The 18,360-nt window shown below is 41.3% G+C and overlaps 1 protein-coding gene and 1 long non-coding RNA gene across 2 annotated transcripts in view; one reads left to right on the top strand and one right to left on the bottom strand.

The window, feature by feature from the left end:
- LOC140707484 (uncharacterized) overlaps positions 1–16,914 on the top strand; it is a 34,942-nt gene extending 18,028 nt beyond the window's left edge. The window contains exon 2 of the long non-coding RNA XR_013545543.1: positions 583–16,914. This is a non-coding gene — a long non-coding RNA (uncharacterized LOC140707484). The remainder of the gene's footprint in view (positions 1–582) is intronic.
- The window catches only part of QDPR (quinoid dihydropteridine reductase), a 25,036-nt gene continuing 22,322 nt past the window's right edge, over positions 15,647–18,360 (bottom strand). The window contains exon 7 of the mRNA XM_020809831.3: positions 15,647–17,140. Within this exon, the coding sequence (XP_020665490.3) occupies positions 17,035–17,140 (106 nt within the window). The 3' untranslated portion in view covers positions 15,647–17,034. The remainder of the gene's footprint in view (positions 17,141–18,360) is intronic.

Raw genomic sequence — 18,360 nt, 5'->3', positions numbered from 1 at the left:
CACATTTGTCAAAACACTTTTCTTTCTTTCTTTCTTTCTTTCTTTCTTTCTTTCTTTCTTTCTTTCTTTCTTTCTTTCTTTCTTGGTTAACTGGAGAGATAGCTAAGCTTTGTTTGATGTCTCAGATAAGCAGCTTTCAAATATTTTCATGTCTTTAGGGATAACATTGTAAGGAGAAGGAAGAAATACATACGTATTTGTCTTAATATGTGATCTGACTCTCAGGTTTTTTGCTACTCTTTGTATACATTAAAATTATTTCCCCAGAAGATTAGTAGCAAAATTAGATTGAAAACAATTTTTGCTCCACTTTTGATTCTGCGTCCTCTTGTTTCCCCCCCCTCTCCCTTAGTGTACATTTGATCAAAATATCGGTGTGGTTCCACATTGATTTGACCGCTGTGATCATGATGTGTAAAATATACACCCCCTCTATGTTAACTCTGCAATTACTCAGTCGGGCTGGCTGAGAATTAGGGAGACTGATGCTACTGATTGACTGTAGAGTTTTGGTGTGTTGAATTCATAAAGCATATACATAAAACAATTTGTAGGTGTAACTATATTGGTTTCTTCTTGCAGCAGAAACAAGAGTCATACAATACATCTAAAGTAATGGACTTCAAGCAAAAAAAAAGGTATTTACTGTTTTCAAATCAGAGTTTTTAGTTTACATTTGAGTCTGATAAGATCTATATAGAAACCTGTCATTGTCCTTATTAAAGTTCAGGATTGCAGCAACAAGTAACAGAGAAATAATAATATTACCTTTGTAATTCAGGATATATCTATACTAAGGAGAATCCTAAGGAAATTTAACAACTAGATCGCTAGCTAAGAAGGCCTTTGGTTAAATTTTTTTCCAGAAAAAAAATGGTTGATGAAATTTGTCATAAATGCTGCATTTTGATGACAATGAAGCAAGTCATTTCTTTTTTCTGGATCACTAGTGACCCCCAGTGATGAAATTGAACAGCAGCATAGAATCAGTAAAAAGCAATGCAGTTAAATTTCCAAATGTAGAACCTGTTGACAAATATAAGTTTCTTAGAATTTATTTGACCAAACAGTGGGACCATAGCTACATAGGATCAGACTGGAGACAACTTCATCTTCTTCCTTAAAATGAAGACAATAATAAACAACAAATTGGCTTTGAATGTATGCATTGTGTAATGTGCATTTTTGGTTTTAAATTACAGCATAGAACGATGGAATTTGACACAAGTTACTGGAAAGAAATGGAGTAAATGCACATTTATCACAGTATACTACGAATTTCATACATTTAGAAGCTAACCAGCAATTAATATATGGAATGAATAAATATCAAGAAATCATAAATGTGGAAAGTCATACTCTTTTGACTTCTTTGTTCATGTAATAAGAAATAAAAACTACTAGATTTTAAAACTGATAATTCAAAGCAAAATCAACGAAAAATAAGTGCAGGAAGGAAAATACTTTATTCACTGAAAGACATTGAAGACTGACCTGAATGCAATTCAGGACCATTTAAAGCCCCTGCATCCAGTGTCAGAACATGATGATGTCCAATCAATGGTAGAAGAGGAATGAGAAGATAAAACCTGTGGGATATAATTTGTATTTGAACGTGGCAACTTACAGGTGGAAAAAGTAACCTCTGTTTAATCTTGTTTATTAATGTGATTAAATAATTATTAAAATATTTAAAATTAATTTAACTTTCTGTATCACCTTCAGAAAGTATCACCATCGGAAAGTTTGATGCTGCAAAGAAAAATACTGTATGGTAACCTGGCATGTAAGATCTATGGACCTTGGTAAGCTGGATGTGGTCAAACAGGAGATGGCAAGAATAAACATTGATATCCTGGGCATCACTGAACTAAAATGGGCGGGAATGGGCAAATTGAATTCAGACAATTGTCATATCTACTATTGTGGGCACGAATCCTGTAGAAGAAATGGAGTAGCCCTCATAGTCAATGAAAGAGTGGGAAAAGCTGTACTGGGATACAATCTCAAAAATGATAGAATGATTTCAATACAAATCCAAGGCAGACTGGGCAAAGGGCAATGCGAATCCAAGGGCAAAGGCTGATGGAGTTTGGTCAAGAGAACAAGCTGGTCATCACAAACACTCTTTTCCAAAAACACAAGAGTTGACTCTATACATGGAAATCAGCAGATGGGCAATATCGAAATCAGATTGATTATATTCTCTGCAGCCAAAGATGGAGAAGCTCTATACAGTCAACAAAAACAAGGCCTGGAGCTGATTGTGGCTCTGATCATCAGATTCTTATAGCAAAACTCAAGCTTAAACTGAAGAAAGTAGGAAAAAACACAGGGTTAGTCAGGTAATGTGGTGGCACTGTGGGTTAGACCACTGAAGCCTCTATGCTGCAAGGTCAGAAAACCCGCAGTCGTAAGATCGAATCCCCGGGATGGAGTGAGCCCCCATTGCTTTTCCCAGCTCCCGCCAACCTAGTGGTTCGAAAGCATGCAAAATGCAAAAATGCAAATAGATAAATAGGTATCACCCCGGTGAGAAGGTAAATGGCGTTCCGTGTCTAGTCATGCTAGCCACGTGACCACGGAGGATTGTCTGTGGACAAAATGGGTTGGAAACGGAGATGAGCACCGCCGCCTAGAGTTGGACACGACTGGACAAATTGTCAAGGGGAACTTTTACCTTTTTAATCAGGTATGACCTAAACCAAATCCCTTATGAATACACAGTGGAAGTGAAGAACAGATTTAAGGAACTAGATTTCATGGACAGAGTGCCTGAAGAACTATGGATGGAGGCCTGTAACATTGTACAGGAGGGCAGCGACAAAACCATCCCAAAGAAAAGCAAATGCCAAGAAAACAAAGTGGCTGTCCAACGAGGCCTTAGAAATAGCAGAGAAGAGAAGGGAAACCAAATGCAAGGGAGATAGGGAAAGTTACAGAAAATGGAATGCAGACTTCCAAAGAATAGCAAGGAGAGACAAGAGGGTCTTCTAAAATGAACAATGCAAAGAAATAGAGGGAAATAATAGAAAGAGAAAACCCAGAGATCTCTTGGAGATATTAAAGGAACATTTTGTGCAAAGATGGACATAATAAAGGACAAAAATGGCAGAGACCTCACAGAAGCTGAAAACATCAAGAAAAGGTGGCAAGTATTGGGAGTTGTAACTCGCTTAAGTTCCAGTAAAATGCACAGCAGAAGGACAGCTACTTAAGGTTAGAATTAGCTAAGGAAGAGAAAGGGATGACAGAGGATGAGATGGTTGGACAGTGTCATCAAAGCTACCAACATGAATTTGACCCAATTCCAGGAGGCAGTGGAGGATAATAGGGCCTGGCATCCCCTTGACATGAAGAGTCGGACAGAACTTAACAACTAGGTAAAGGTAAAGGTAAAGGTTCCCCTTGACACTTTTTTGTCCAGTCGTGTTCGACTCTAGGGGGCGGTGCTCATCCCCATTTCCAAGCCATAGAGCCAGCGTTTGTCCGAAGACAATCTTCCGTGGTCACATGGCCAGTGCGACTTAGACACGGAACGCTGTTACCTTCCCACAGAGGTGGTACCTATTTATCTAGTTGCATTTGCATGCTTTTGAACTGCTAGGTTGGCAGGAGCTGGGACAAGCGACAGGTGCTCACTCCGTCACGTGGATTCGATCTTACGACTGCTTGGTCTTCTGACCCTGCAGCACAAGCTTCTGCAGTTTAGCCCGCAGCGCCACCACGTCTCTACAACTTAACGACTAAGCAACAACAAATCACCTTCGCACTCTTTGTCTTGGTGGCAACTTATTTTGTAAGTAACAGCCATTTTTTCAACATTGTTCTAATGTAACAAAGTCTTAGGTGAACAGACTTACTACACTGGTGCCTCGACTTACGAACATCCCTACCTATGACCATTTTGAGTTACTATGCAGTATTTTTCTTTGCAGTATTGAACTTTCCTTTCACTTCCAGGCACATCTGCAGCTGAGCATCCTTTCGGCTTTGGCCCAACCATTAGCTTTGGAGCTACTTGTTCTTGTCCTCTGCTCTTCCTCAGTAGCATGTTGGATGCCTTCTGACCTGAGGGCCTCATCTTCCAATGTTATATCTTTTAGCCTTTTGTTTCTGTTCATGGAGTTTTCTTGGTAAAGATACTGGAGTGACTTGCCAGTTCCTGCTCCAGGTGGATCGCATTTAGTCAGAACCCTCCACTATGACCTGTCCGTCTTGGGTGTCCCTGCACGGCATAGCCCATAGCTTCTCTGAATTACTCAAGCCCCTTCGCCACGACAAGGCAGCAAACCGTGAAGGAGATTACCTGGTTTACTCATGAATAAAGAAACAGCAGCAACAGCAGTTGAGCACAACTGTAGTATGAGGTGAGAAGATTGGGGTGAAGATTGGGGAGACAGAAGGGATATAACCTTCTCTTTCCCCCTGCCTTTCTCCTCAGACTGGGCTCTGCTGGGTCTGCATTTCTTGTGTGGGTGAAGCCCATGGAGTAATGTAGCCCCCTTCCCTACCTTTCCTCTCAGAGCTCATTTAGGGGCTGGGATGACTTTCCTCTTTTTTTTCTTTTCTTCTTTTTGTTTAAAAATTAAGTGGCATATTGAAATGGCAATGGATCAACCTAGCATAGTTTTAAAATCTCACTGCATAAGTTAGGGAAACATTAGAATTAAAAGATGAAAATAGAGAACAGGGTTTCTCCACCCTCCCTTTCAATGATACAACCCACCTAAAACATCACAAGGTTGACTCCTCAGATACTGCCACTTCTACAGTATCATTTTGGTGAAAGTACCGATCCATGAAAGCTACACAAAGAGTCATTTTGCATCTCAATGAATCATGCCAAATAGATTTGCACATCCTTTGCCAGTTTGGTGCACGACTGCTGTTAGAAGGGAAGTATGGATCATTCTAAGTAGAAACACTATCTGATGAGTTCTTTTCTTTCGTGCTAAAGAGCATCATCAGGGGTCCATATATCATAACTATATGCCAGTGTGGACAGGCTCTATAGAGTTGCTGACTTCTAAAATGTCTTATTATTAACAGCTTTGCTCAGTGTCACATACAGCACTGATGGTACCTGTCTGTCATGGGTTTGGAGGGAAAGTTCCATCCTATGGGGAGTGGAAGGCGGGACATCAGGGGGGAGGAGCTGTACTGTATATATTTGGGGGAAGTCCTTCGTAAGAGAGCTGACGTGGAGAAGTGGAGTTGGAGTCTGTGGGTCAGACTGAGTACAACTGTTCGTCAGATAGTACATACCTGATAGGTTCAGGTTTCTATCTAGGTAGCCAGAACAGATAGGTTCAGGGTCTGTGCGTTACCTTAAAGTGTTCCGTGGGAACCAATCAGTTGTATGTGTATGATTGGGACTATACCAAGTTCCAGTATCCTATTTACCTGATCCTTTTATTTACCTTGTTTGTTTTTTCAATAAACCTTGTTCTCTTGTTTATTAAAATCCATTCCTGGTCTGGGTGACTTGGGAGAGCGAATGGTTGGTGGCAGCATAACTACAGGGTGGGATACTCCAGTAGGTCTGGGGTTGCTACACTCAGATCTTGAAAACCAACAACATATCGTATTAGGTTGTTCGCTTTTCCTACTGCCCCCCTTTTTTCATAAACCATAGGGTTTTTTAAGGATTGAATTATGTACTGCGTGAAAAACAAGCAGCCATCTTACACTCTCTTCATTACAAATGCAGTGAAACATGCAGAAAGTGTGGCAGCAGAAAATCTAAATCTCACTAGAGATCTGATGTAGCTCCCCTGCATCATGCACCTTGTTTTGCCATAACTGAAAGCTGGTTGTTCATAATAACAAGAAAGCTGTTTACTTGTTGTGGCGTTCACCTTTATTATGTTAAATAAGTCATGCATTATTCATGTTTTATGCTGATGTGGTTGAGAGGTGGGACCACTAGAGATGTTAAAAGGCAGAGCCAGAGAGGAGGAGTTTTAGTTTACAGTCTGGATCTGAGTTTGAAAAGAGAGAGAGAGAGGGAGGGAGGGAGGGAGGGAGGGAGGGAGGGAGATAGTTGGGAGATCTGAGGTGTGATTAGTCTGAGGAGTGAATAGTAACCTGTAAGATAATATAGAAGATTGTTATTGATGCTTGGTGAACCTAAAGAAGATACTTATGAATTATTATAGAAACATCTGTAATCAATAAACCTGTTTTATTCAAAAGACTGTGATGAATGGACCTTTGTCTTTCCTAAATAATGTACCTTGATAAAGAAATCAACTGGTGGCAGCAGATGAAAAGGTGTTTTTGTTTAGTTTCCCTTCATTAGCTCTCTGTTTTGGGATGACAAACAGGGGCCTTAAAAGGGCAAATGTCACACTTGAGATAACTATTTTGATGGAAAAGGATGAAAACTTTTTGAATCTCAGAAAACTCTGGACAGGAGAATCTTCTACCAACTCACAAACAATTATGAATTAATGAAATTTAAAAACAAAAGTCCAAAATAATTTATCCAGAATAACATGTACAACAGCATTTACTTCAGGAGTGGTCAGACCGTGGCCTTACAACCTGATAAAGTCTTCAGTCAAATTTCATGTGATCCTCAGCCTAGTTTCAAAAGCCCTTGGCAAGAACAATCAATTTACATGACTAGCAAGAGCAACCATCCTGTTGGTCAGGGGAGCAGGAGGTGAGGAAAGGAAGAGGGATAGTGCCATCCATTTTTGGCCCTGTTGTTTTGGTTGAATATCAGGAGAAACATCCTAACTGTCAGAGCAGTATGGCAATGGAACCAATTACCTTGAGAAAACACTGAAGGAATTCAAGAGAAATTTGAACAACCACTTAGCAGATATCCTTTGATTTATATTCCTGCACTGAACAGGGAGATGGACTCGATTTCCTTACAGGCCCCTTCCAACTTCATTATTTTATGATTCTATCCAGGGGTGCACTGCTGAAGGGCCCCAAGCTGGCACCTCATCTACTTTCCACAATTTCAAGAAAATAATGTACAGTGATTCTGAGAGTTCTTCAGCCAGTTCCTTCAATACTCTCGGATGCAGTTCATCCACCCTTGGACATTCAACTTGTTCAAGCTAATAAGGTAATATTCCTTGATTGTTTGTTTATCAATCTCCAGCTGCAATCCTGGCCCTTCCACTTGAACTTTACATTTGTCTGGAAGGTCAAAATCTGTCCTTTGAGAAGACTGAGCTAAAATAGGAATTCAGCACTGACCCCCAGCTCCCCTGTTTGTTTTCCCTAACACCCAGGTTCGCCTTTGGGCACGACTTTTTCTTTTCCCCCTTTTTATGATGCCACCAGATGATATTCTCCTCACTGTACCAAATATGACTAATGGATCAATGCTGTCAAATATAACAATGTTTATTTATAGGTTAATAGGTAAATCACATAAGCAAAATCATGGATGGCCTTGTATTATTCAGTCATTAAACGTGCTTTGGACTTTAGATATGTTTACTTATATAGATTCACTTTAATCATGGTACTACAATATTCAAACAGTTTATTTTATTTCTCATTACTTTTACGTCCTTCAGTTCTCAAATATACCAACTTTCCAAGTCCTTGTCCTAATCTTAATCTAACTGTCTATCTTAACACTTTCAATCCCTCTATATCTCAGACTCTTCTCTCTAACTCTCCAACTGCCCTAACTGTCCCAAACTGTCTTTTTTTCCTTTAGTTCTGTTGCTTCTGACCCTCTTGTCTTATCATAGGCTCCCACACCACAATTCTAACCTGATGGACAGGAGTGACACGTGAGCTGTCTGTCACAAGCACTTCTGGCTTTTCTTTGTCTTCTGTTATCATTTTTCCATTTCCATTGAGTAGCTGAGCCACTGTTTCCTTTGTCTTTTACTAGGCACACAGCTGAAGAATGCATTTTATTGTTTTTAGTGTCTCTAGCTAACCTTAGCTCATTCTCAGCTTTTGCCCTCCTAATGCAATTCCTTTCTACTTTTCTGTACTCTTCGTTTGTGGCCTGGCCTCCTTTCCATTTCCTATACATGTCCATTTCTGTTTTCAGATCCTCCCTGAGCTTTTTGTGAAGCCATAGTCCCCTTTTTTGCTGTCTCCCACCTTTTTGTCTTTTTTGGAATTGTTTGTAGTTGTGCTTTTAGAATTTACTTTTTTAGAAATTCCAATCCTACTGGGGCTCTTTTTCTGGTTAGGATCTCCTGAAATAGGGCTTTATTTATAGTTGTTCTGAGTTTATTAAAATTGGCTTTTTAAAAATCCAGCATATCGGTGTGGCTACACTCTGGTTTGGGTTCCTTTGAAATCAAGAATTATAGTAGAACATGGTCACTGTTGCCCAGAGTTCCCCTTACTGCCACATCACCAGGTCATCTCTGTTGGTCAGAACCAAGTCAAGGATAGCAAATCCTCTAGTTTCTTTCTCCACTTTTTGTAGGAGAAAATTATCAGCCACACAATCCAGGAATTTCTTGGAAGGGCCATTGTGATTGGGTTCATTTGAAGTCTGGAGCAGTTTCTCTTTTTGGTGGGAAATAAAGACAGAGGTTTTATTTGAACATCATCAACTTTATTTATATTAACATCTGGTGATTCCACGATCACCTCAACGGGATTGAAACAACTTAAACTAGGTAATTGTTCATAATGTGAAGACGTAAATCCAGGTTGGGTATGCGGGAAACTCACGGAGGGACTGGACCAAACTGTTCCCGGTCCATAGGATTTCTCAGAAGGGCACTCCGCACCATGCATATGGTCCCACAGCATGGGTGCCGTGCCCAATCTCCTTCCTTCAGTGGTTGGTTGAAGGTCTGGTCCAGTTACTTTCTTCCCGGGTCCCTGTTCTCCTGGATAAACTACTACTGTCCATTCTAATGCTTCAGCAGCAGGCTTTCTTTTTCTTTCTTTCTTTCTTTCTTTCTTTCTTTCTTTCTTTCTTTCTTTCTTTCTTTCTTTCTTTCTTTCTTTCTTTCTTTCTTTCTTTCTTTCTTTCTTTCTTTCTTTCTTTCTGGGTTGGGTAACAATCCACCTACTTTCAAGTTTGGAAAGTCCTTTAACAATCCGTGGGTTTTCTCATATATAGACTCGTCCTCTTTTTTCTCTTTCACCTCCTCCTTCTCTCTAGTTATCTCTCCTCTCGCCTCTTCTCCCCTTGATCTTTTATATCTTCTTCCCACACTGATACATTTAACTCTTCCTCTTTTCTTTTGTCTCTCTCCTCCACCAGACTTCACCTTTCTTTCTCCTTCTTTCAATTCTATTCTACTCCCTTTTTCTACCATCATTCCTTTCTGTTCAATTACTTCACACTCTTTTATTTCTCTCTTAAACTCCAGTGTTTCTATTCGTGAGGACGGCTCACTCTGTTCTCTTTCCCCTTTCTGTCTCTCCTTCACAACCATACTTGGCAGAATTTGCCTCCCTATATCTGGATAATTGAAATCTCCCATCACTACTACCTCATGTCTTTTTGAAAATCCTGCAATTTGTTTTTCAAGTTTTATCCACTTCCTCTCTTTGATTTGGCGGGCAGTAGTACACTCCAACTACCAAGTTCCTTTTTTGTTGTTGTTTGTTTGTTTTTGCCCCAACTAGATTCATCCAGATGCTCTCAATGGGACAGCCAATTTCCTCCTCCTGCATTTCTGTGCAGGAGTGTGTATTTTTGACACATTTTCTTTTAGAACTACACCTACAAGGTAGGAACTATACAATAATGCCACCTGAGGAACTGTTAACTTCTTCTGGTTACAATCTCTTGCCATGTGCAGATTGATCATTTATTTCTTTATTTGATTTATATACCACCCATCTGGCAGCCAAGGCCACTCTGACTGGTTTACAGGGAGTGCTCAAGGGATGGGACAGCATCCACTGCAGAAGGGAGGAAGGAGAGATAGAGCTGTGTCATCCGCATATTGGTGACATGAAGCTCCAAAACTCCTGATGACATCCTCCAGTGGCCTCATATAGATACTGAATAGCATTGGGGGAATGACTGACCCCTGCAGAACTCCACAACTGAGACTCCACGGAGTGGACAGCATCTCCCCAAGCTAAGCTCTCTAAGGACAGTCCTTGAGTAAGGACCGAAGTCAGGCCAAGGCCTGACCACCAATCCCCAACCCCAAGTGCCTCTCCAGGATATTGTGGTTGACTGTATCGAAAGCTGATGATAGACTGAGGACCAACAAGGATGTATGTATGTCCATTGGCCTCCCTCAAGAGATCATCTTGCAGGGCGACCAGTGCCATCTCCATGCCATGATGCAACCTGAACCTGGACTAGAACGGATCAAGCGTGCTGGTTCCCAGGGGAGCCTGAAGCTGCTCAGCCACCACTCTCTCCACCAGCTTGACAATTAAGGGGATATTGGCCACTGGGTGATAGTTAACATCGTCAGCCACCAGATTAGGTTTTTTTCGGATTGGCCTAATGAGTGTCTCTGTGAGGGCAACAGGGACCCTCCCCTCAAGAAGAGACCCATTAATAATAGCCTCCGCCCATTCAGTTGTTAAAGGTCTGGCTGCTTTCAAGAGCCAGGCTGGGCACGGGTCTAGTGGAGAGGTGGTGGCCCTGTAGCAATCAAGGATCCTGTCATCATCAGCTGACATCACGGGCTGAAATTGTGTTAGGATTGTCGGGCAAGGCAATGTACTGGACGTCTTGGCTCAAGCTACTGGTAAAAAGGAGATATCTAGGTTGTGGCAGATGGCCTCCACTTTGTGTTTTAAAAAGGCCAAAATTGGTCACAGGAGATGCTACTGGGAGGCCTGTCACGGTGGCTGTGATGGAATGCCATCACATTACATCACTCCTGTCTGTCCATCATGCAAGCTCAAAAGGTAAGAGCTTATGATAGGGCAGGAGGGGTGGAGTCAAAGGGACAGTTGAGAAGTAAGAATGACAGTTATGGGGCTAGAGAGAAGCAGGGGATAGATAGGGATTTGAAGAGGAAGAGTTAGGAGATTGAATTGAGAAGGTTAATACATAGATTAAACAGTTGGAGTGACAGAGAAACTAGGGAAAGAGTTATATGGAACAGAGAATAGATAATTAGTAGAAGTATATTGTTGTGAATAAAAACTCATTCAAACCAATGCAGAACCAAATCCTATTTAATGAATGATCCAGAACATCTGTGATTTTCCGATTTACATAATAATAGAACATCTAATTACTCCTGTGATTCTCAAACTTAAAAGTTCAATAAACCTGTTATAGTTGGCAACACACGTGTCTGAAATACTTATTTGGTACTGTGTGAATAATACTTGGTGACAGCATGTAAAGAGGAAACGCATCCAGGGGGTGAACCTATGTTTAAGAGAGAATAAACAAGGGACACTGGGTGGATGCGACAGTGACCAATCCTGGATAAATCACATACAATGCGGAACAGTTCCACTTGATGGTGCCAGGCTTCACTTACCTGGAGAGCGAAGTCAGATTTTCTTATAGCCTTCACCTTGGCTAAATAAATATTCAATGCAATTTTTGCTGCATTTAAATTAGCTGCCATTGGGGCCAGTCTCCAAATGCCCTCTAGCCTGCTCCTACTTCACTTCAACCCCTGCAGCTACTGGTTATATCAAGCAGCTGGCCAGGGGCAAGAATGGAGGAGCGATCATATCAGCTGCCCTGGTGGCTGCCACATACCATTCAGAGCTTTGACAGGAGCGCCAACTAGATCAGCCAATATCTCCCACATTGCATTTTGAAAACCAACAGGATCCAATAACCTGTGGGGATGGACCATCTTAAGGGGTCCCTGCTCCCCACAGGGGGGGGATGCCACTGAGAGGTTGCATGTTATTAGGTGGTGGCCCAACCAGTACAAGGGGACCAAAACCAAGTCAGTCACTGTTGGTCTACTCTCTCCTTGATCTGTTGAGAATACTAGTGTGTGACCTGCCAGAGGAGGGCAGAGCCAGTAGCAGCGAAGCAGCAGGAAACTGGGGCTCCCAGAAGACCTGTTGCATACTGTGGATCTAGGCTCCCTCAATAAATTTGAGGGTGGGGGAGCCAGGAGGCCACCCTGGGTCACAGGGGAGCTGAGAGACCCTGAGAGGAGTGGGCATGCAACCCCCCTCCCTGAGAGACTCTCCTCCTCAGACAGAAGGTCCTGCCAGTACCATCTTTCTAAGGCCAATTCAGCTGTGAGGCTCCGTCAAGAGGGCATTGAGATTGCACCTCAGAGACGTTGGAGATTCCCAGGGGGGAAAGTGAGTAATTGGACTGAAGCAAATGCCCAAGATTTATAGTTAATGAGAGGAAGAACCTTATGACTTGGAATTAGCTGAGCACAGAGGACCACTTTATTTTTGCGTTTTCCACAAACATTGCCTCATGTGGGGGGGAAAAAGGAGGGGAGGAACAAGCAGCTTATAATCGGAGGTCTTAATAAAAGAATTCCAGACAGCAATGAAAACGGGAGAGATTTTCACCCAGAGGAGGAAAGTGTTTGAAAGAACATTTAAAGAAGAGAAGCGGTAGTTTTGGGCTTTACATGTCTGCCGGGGGGGGGGAGGGGCTGTTTTGAACAAACTTTGTAAGATTAAAAAGCCTTAACCTTGGCATGACATTGAAGTCACCCAGACCCAGTAGTCTGGGGAACCTCAGTGCCACAGCCAAGATGAAATCTGCCAGCTCTGGAAAGGAGAGCGCTGGATGGCAGGGCGAATGGTAAACCAGCACCATCCCAAATCTATCCGTTGTCCCCACCAACACGTGGAGGGTCTCGAGGCCTAGGATACTCAAGCTAGAGAGCCTGACGACCTCTAAGGTGTTTTTGTGACAATGGCAAAACTCGCCCTCCCTGACCCTCCCGTCTATCCTGATGTTGGATGGAATATCCGGGTGGGCAAATTGATGAAAGGGTGACACCACCAATGTGCTCACCCAGGTCTCAGTAATGCAAGCCAGATCTGCTAATCATCCAGGATTAAAGATCTGGCATTTAGCACCATCAGGGATAGAGTGAAAGCTCGGATGAGCAAGTTACCTTGTATCAGGCCACTGACATCAAAGCTAGAACAAGGGACAGCTTTCAGATATCTCCCGTTCTTCTAGATCTACTTGCTGTTGTGCCAGCACCATACCTTCCCCTGCCTGTTACAACTGTTATTCATTCCCCTCCATTAGGTAACAGGGCCACAGTCTCTGCTGATAAATACTTGTGATAACTTTTTACAGGCAAAAGAACAGCTGGAACTACAACTGCCCCCCCCAAGAAATCTTTTGTTTTTTGCTACTGGGGTACCTTTTTTTGTCCAAGCCAATGTATCAGAAAAAACAACTTGCACTGTGCCTGGGCAACCCATGACACAGAGACACAAGAATGGCAGATTCTGGTTGTCAGCAGGTTGATCCCATGAGGTGGATTCGGGGTGGAATTGGAATTCTCTAAATGCAAGACCTGCAAATCCTAACCTCATCCCTGCATGGGGTCAGGAAAGCCCAGAAATCATGTAGCCTGTAAGTGTACAGAATTCTACAGAAGTCTAAAACATCACTAAAACGTTGTATTTGAAAAAGATAATGTCTGTCACTCTATATTAACACACATTGTTCCTCTATTGTCTCTTTTAATCATGTTACTGCCTTGTTGGTCTGTGTGTGTGTGGGGGGGGTTTAGGATGTTTACAAAACTAGACTTCAAAAGAACTGAACACTAAACAGGTCATAAATCACTGAGGGTAGTAAATGCAACCATACACCACTGTCCCTTAAGAGTTTGACATGAATGTTTTACTGTGTGATCTCTGTATTCTACCCTCATATGTCTGAAGAAGTGGGCTAAGATGTTTCATGAAAGCTTAGATTAAAATATAACAGTCTTTAAGGTGTCACAAGGTTTTTATGCTTTTTTACTTTGTGTTTTTGCCCAATATTAAAATACATACATTTCTTCAAGATGCCACCATACAGTCCAAATGTTGGAGAAAATGCCTTGAAAAGATGTAAAGTCAGGTCAGCAAAGGTCTGCAGGAGACACGTTTGCTCAGTTTGACAAGGGTTTGATTTGTAGGATATTCTGAGCCTTAGAAGTAGAGCTACCAAGCAATTTTGCAGTTGTCACCAATTAACTGGACACCTTTCCTTTTAACTGGTACCTGCCATTTCACTTCTCTCTCCCCTTTTGAACTTGACTTTCCAGATCATAGTTTTGGCAGCTCCTCCATACAAGATCTATAGAGCTGGGGGGGGGGGGTAAGGACAACTAGGATGGCACCAGAAGCACCCAGGATGCCCAATAAAATCTAAACCACTCTGCTCCTTGTTTAGTCCAGAATTTAACTCATCTACACAAGGCTTTCTCATGTATTGTAATAAAATTTCTGGCTGTCATTTTGCTTCTTAAAAGCAAACAGAACAAAGAAGCAGTAAACCCAATGAAGGCAAGTCATTTGGCCCAGTTCTGCTCAAAGTGCTGCAAAATTTTGTTAGGATCACACAGGAAGTGGCACTTTCTCCTCAGATTGTGCGAAGTATTTTTATGTACATGTAAATATGGAGTTCAGTCCCAAATGGGCACAATGGCTACTGGCCAGCTGAGCGTACATGTGAGCTGAAGCTGTCCTGAATCCAAACCCCTGTTAGCTTAGGGATGCTGGAAATTACTTAGGACTAACCTTGGCCCGTCTTTGTACCATCATTTACTGTGTCCCTTGCCTGCAGAACAATTAGATCTGGAATGACCCATCTTATCCTTCATGAAACCTCCTCCTTTTTTGTCTCTTCTGCTGGCAGATCTTAGCCATTAGAGCAATCTGTCAGATCTCTAAGAGTGGCCACCACAAGAGGAGCCTTCATGTTGAACTGCATATCTGTTGGCAGGAGGCTTGTGCCTAACCCTACCCTGTAGAGCCACTGTATTTTTAGGACTGCACTTTAAAGAAGGTATTAGACTGTTTTATAACTTATCTTGAAGAATCTTCTAGCAATCACAGCATTATAAAGCAAAACTACTACCTCCCACTGTCTCCCAAAATACCTTCTGGTGGATTTGGTTCATACATTAGGAACTATAAAAGGCATATAAACCAATGGGGAGACTTTCAAGAATGAAGAGAATGTTTTGGAAAATTATAAACAAATTTAGGAAAATGCAAGAAGCAAATCCAGTGTTTGGAAATCGATTTATGATTTGCTCCACCATAGACTTTGCAAGCAAGGGCAGGGAAGATAAAAGAAAATAAAAGATTGCTGAAGTGACTCTTTGCTGAGATAAATTTCCATTCTTTTCATTGTATAATCCTCATGAGGACTACCAATTTAGTTTCTTTTGCCAGTTCTGCCGATTACTGAACTGCAGTATTAGGAAAGATCAAAGATATAAGAGAACATCTGCTAGAACAGAGTATCAAGGCTACATTTAAAAACAACAATATACAGACTCCTATGCAACACATTCATTTAGCAAAAACTTGGCTGGTGGCAATGACAGCATCTTGGCTAACGTATGGCCCTCTCTTTCAGGTTTTAGTGAGGTGCTTTGCTGGTGGATAAAATCTGCTGGTAATCATATCTGATCAAGGGTGACCGAAGCAAGGAGAACAATGACCCTCACTAAGCAAATGTGAAGCTGCTGAATGGTTAAATATTTCCCAGCATGTGACTGTAGTATCAATGGGAGGTTACATGATCTTTCCATTTGAACACTGATAATGATACTGCTTTATTATCCCCCGCCTCCAATAGCAGGGTATACTAGCACATGAAACATTCAGAAAGCATAATAAACATCTGGTTTCACTCTTTTCGTTATAGAATAAGGTTTCAATTGTCAACATCTTTGTCATCTATAAATCTTCTTTGTTGTCATGGTTACCTAGCAGATAGAGGATGTGTAGACTTTCCTGACAAGAGTTCCATAGCTTTAAGGCAAATCAGTGGCTTTTTCCCAACCCTGATTTTCACAAACATCTATTTCTTTGCACATTTATACAGATGCCACAAAGGACCCATTTCCACGTACAGTTGAGAGTAAGAGAGAAAGATCTAAATCCAGCTGTTATCCCTATCCAGAGCAGACCCAATTAATTCACTAGGACTTCTATCAAACAGGATCAAACAAGAAAAGTATATGAAATTTGGCCACTAATCTACAAGCAAAAAAGACCTTTTGGAAGAAAATTTTCGAAAGCAATGTCAGGACTATGTACATAAATGTGACTTTCTAAGTAACTACCCTCTCCTAGTCTGAATTCCTATATTTATTGCTTTTGCTTCTTCTCAGCCAATCCTTGCAGATCCTTTAGGTCATTTAACAAGACCCATTCATTCAGTAGACTAAAAACTATTTGGGACTAACAACTGGATTTAGCCTGAAGTGTTTGAATCTTTGAGAAGTAATAGTCTCAAGTAAAAAAAACCCTTTGCAAACACATGTCCACGTGCTTCCCACATGTTTTGTACATCTTTTCAAAAAAAAGAACCAACATTCTTCTCAAAGCATATACATAATCACAAGTGGTACAGTTCAAGAAAGCCACTGTAGTTGTTTCCATGGAACTCATTGAGACAGTAAAGAACATTCAGAAGGGAGGGTTGCAGGATTCCATCTTTGGTCAAGGTTGATGTAACAAGAATTCACAGCCATATCTGACAAAAAGTCATCCTAAATGTCATCCAGGTGGACAACTCATGGAAATACAGAAAAACTTCAGGACAGCAAGCATTCTGCAATAGGTATACATACGCATATTATACAACTGAACTCTGCTTTACCAAGCAGTATCACTGCTTGCTTCTTTTAAGGCAACAAAATGTTAGGCCAATAGTGAATCTTGAAACTCTCCAGCCTGATTTAGAACAAGACACCTTCTGTCTCTCCCCTCCCCTTTTTTTCTTTTCCTTTTTTCCTTTTTTCCTTTTGGTAATTAAGCACAGGAGGCTTACATCTAGCAACACAAACAAAATTTCAGGTCTTCTTCCACGAATAAGATCCTCTAATTGGAACAAACAAAATATGACCACAAAATCACACACTTCATATCTCATGGACTTCACCACTGTGTACACAAACTATCCCTCCCAGCTCAGAGATGGGCAGGTGTAAGTTCAGTCTTCCCTCCGATTGTAACCACCTGGATCAGACTTCCAGAACTTGGGCGGTCTTTTCCAGTAACCCAGTCATAAAACGTTCTGTTAAAAACAAACAAATTTCATTGGTTAATTTCTTATCTATAGCCTCTAAACACTCTTTGAGATACTTTAATAAAACGTAGACATCCTGAAGGTCAAAGATACCATGTTCAGTGCTCTTCACTGTATATTTCACACAGCAATCCTATGCGTGTTCATTCAGAAACAAGTCCCACTGTACTCAAAGGAACCACTCCCTTATCTGTGTGTGTCTACAATCTAAAATGGTCCATTTTAAGGTTCTCATCATTCGTACCTATCCAAAAGTACAGATTTTATCCAAAGACAAGGAGTATCCTCTTTCAATGTTTGGACCCAAACTCTCAGAATTCTCCAAAAATTCCCCTTATAAAATTCTAGGAGTTTCAGCCCACAAACACCTAGATAACACTTAAATGAAAAAAGGCTCACCTCTAAGGCTGGGTGGTCTGTGCATCCTATTAATGTAAGAACAGAAAGCCGTCACAGTGCTTTCTGGGTACCGTAGTTCTTTGGGTGATGCCCTCTAAACAGCATAATGGGCTGTGAGACTACAACTCCCACAAAGCATTGCAGCAGGTTTTTTCATTTGTTCGTTTTTTGCATTAGGAACAAGCAGGACAGGCCATGCAGCCTGAAAGGTAAGCCCTTCTCCAGAGGAGAAAAATGTAATTCTGTAGATGTATTTTTGTAGAATTCTTGGAAAATTCTGGCAGTTTGTGTCCCAAGAAACTAAAATATTTATTTAGACTAAATAAACTTGTTTTGTTATTTGAAACTAACATAACATTTCATGGAGCTTCATAAAGGTAAAACCTTTCAACAAATAGAGAAAGCATGAACATTCCCAATTTACAGGTCCAGGACTAATGCTGAGGCACTAAAGTTGGCTTTACAATGTCCCAGCTTAGTGCTGAATCCACTCTACCCACTGGGTACAGTCATCAGACAATTGGTGAAAGAAATAAATTGAAGACTGCTTCAGGTATAGAAATATTATGGTCCTCATTGAGAAATATTCTCACAGGGATGTAACATTTTCTTATGGACAGAAAAATACACACACGGTTCCACACGATAATAGCAAATATTCATTGCCATATAATGTAAACTATGCTACACAGGCTAGAAAGCTCATTAGAGTTTCTGACTGCCAGCCTTCTCTACTTTCAGATCTAGCTTCACAGCATTTTAAAGGAAGGTCACATCCTTTCATTCACAGGGGATCTGGACCAATGTGC

The sequence above is a fragment of the Pogona vitticeps genome, chromosome 5, assembly GCF_051106095.1.
Source record: "Pogona vitticeps strain Pit_001003342236 chromosome 5, PviZW2.1, whole genome shotgun sequence".
Taxonomy (NCBI): Eukaryota; Metazoa; Chordata; class Lepidosauria; order Squamata; family Agamidae; genus Pogona; species Pogona vitticeps.
Note: the sequence above shows the minus strand (reverse complement) of the source record. Positions and strands in the feature narration are given on the sequence as shown.